The sequence below is a fragment of the Nannospalax galili genome, unplaced genomic scaffold (genome assembly GCF_000622305.1).
Source record: "Nannospalax galili isolate Female #2095 unplaced genomic scaffold, S.galili_v1.0 scaffold127, whole genome shotgun sequence".
In the NCBI taxonomy this organism is placed as follows: domain Eukaryota; kingdom Metazoa; phylum Chordata; class Mammalia; order Rodentia; family Spalacidae; genus Nannospalax; species Nannospalax galili.
This window is the reverse complement of record NW_008360326.1, coordinates 10,309,992-10,311,709: the sequence shown is the minus strand read 5'-3', so window position 1 is coordinate 10,311,709 and position 1,718 is coordinate 10,309,992. Positions and strand designations below refer to the sequence as shown.

General features: G+C 42.2%; 1 protein-coding gene across 1 annotated transcript in view; it reads left to right on the top strand.

The window, feature by feature from the left end:
* Positions 1 to 1,718, top strand: part of Wdfy1 (WD repeat and FYVE domain containing 1) — a 59,153-nt gene that overhangs the window by 38,997 nt on the left and 18,438 nt on the right. The window contains exon 7 of the mRNA XM_008825821.3: positions 1,194 to 1,320. Coding sequence (XP_008824043.1) covers positions 1,194 to 1,320 — 127 coding nt within the window. The remainder of the gene's footprint in view (positions 1 to 1,193; positions 1,321 to 1,718) is intronic.

Below are 1,718 nucleotides of genomic sequence, written 5' to 3'. Positions count from 1 at the left end.
TGGATGAGATGTTTCCTCTGAGTTGACCCTCCTCTTTGTAGATTGGACACTGGTTCAAGTCCATCTGGTGGGGTCTCTATGGCCTCCCTGAACAAGAGGACAGGTGACTCACCACAGTTCAGGACATTTTGATAGATGTTCCATAAGCCCCTGGTACTTAGTCAACCTTGGAGGCCAAAGGGCAAAAACTCTCCTTTAAGTCCCTCTGACCACATTAGTATAGACCTCAAAATATGGCTGTTAAACATCCAACAAGGTTAGTTCCACCACTCTGGTGCTTTTAATTACCATGTTCTATGTAGATAAATCTTGGGTTAAAAATCAAATATTCTCAGATAAACCTTGACTAGATTTATATTTTATTCCTTAAACTAGTTGACTAAACTGTGACCATAGAAATTTTAAGGTGGTATATATTATTTTTGTCTCATCCTTTATGTATCATAACAAATCTAAGACACCATGTGTGTGCAATGCCTGTGGAGGCCAGAAGAGGGTATTGGATCTCCTGGAACTGGGGTTAAGGACCAGTGTTAGCTACCATGTAGATTCTGGGAACTAAACCTGGGTGGGTCCTCCGCAAGAATAGCCAGTTCTCTTATCCGATAAGCTGTCTCTCCCACCCCAATGGTATCAAATTTGATAAGTAGCCAGTATAGAGTGTAAAATGTAAGGTTTAGATTTTTTAAGCCTGAATTCTTTGGCATAATTCTTTGGTATATCTGCAGGGTTTTTTTTTTTCTTGAGGTATTATTTTAGTTTTTACAAATATAAGCCTTTCAAGGCAAAATGTCTGTAAGGTCAGGCCCCAGAAGTCTGGAGTAACCTAGATTTGTATTTTGTATGAAATGTCTATAGAAAACAGTACTGACTATTTTATGAGCTATTAGTAGGATTTTCTCCTTTTCCTCCAGAAGCTTTTTCTGAACTGACATTTCTTATGTAGCTACTTTGTGATTTATTGGTACAGAACAAGGACAAACTTCCAAACCTTTGTATTCGGAGCCGTGTGATGTTCAGACAAAAATCCTCATCTTCCAAGTTTGGATAATAGATTTGCAGTGTTCTCTTTGAGACTCATGAGGACGTGGTTAAATGACCTTTTATGATGAAGATGGATGTTTTACTCAAAGCTCTGCTGGTAGACATGTTCGTCATGAGTTGTTTAACCCTCTCCCCCCTCACATCCCTAGGTAGTGTTGCCTGCCTCTGGTGGGACCCTATTCAGCGATTACTCTTCTCAGGAGCATCTGACAACAGCGTCATCATGTGGGACATCGGGGGAAGGAAAGGCCGAACACTCCTTCTTCAAGGCCACCAGTAGGTGACCATTTGTTGGGGAGGGAAAAGAATCCAAGTGTGCTCGGAGCCAGGGGTACACTGTAGTCTGTCCCCACTTGCTCCAAACCCCGCCTTGTAAGACAGCAGTTCTGGCCTTTGGTTCAGAGTATGTTGCTAAGAGGACCAAGGACATTTTGAGTTTTAGCCAAGAAACTGGCTACTTTTCTTTGGGGTCTTTTTGTCCTAACTGCCTAGCCAATTCCTACCTCCTGTTCTTATCACACCATCCTTTGAAGGAGTTACCCAAATTGCCAATAGGGAATCGGGACGCAGACCACTCTGGCTTCTTCCATTGCTGAACAGAGACACAGGGTGAGGCATTTGGAGTACCCCTTCAGTGGGTCTATCTAAAAGACTCCCAAATTGCATAACTCTTA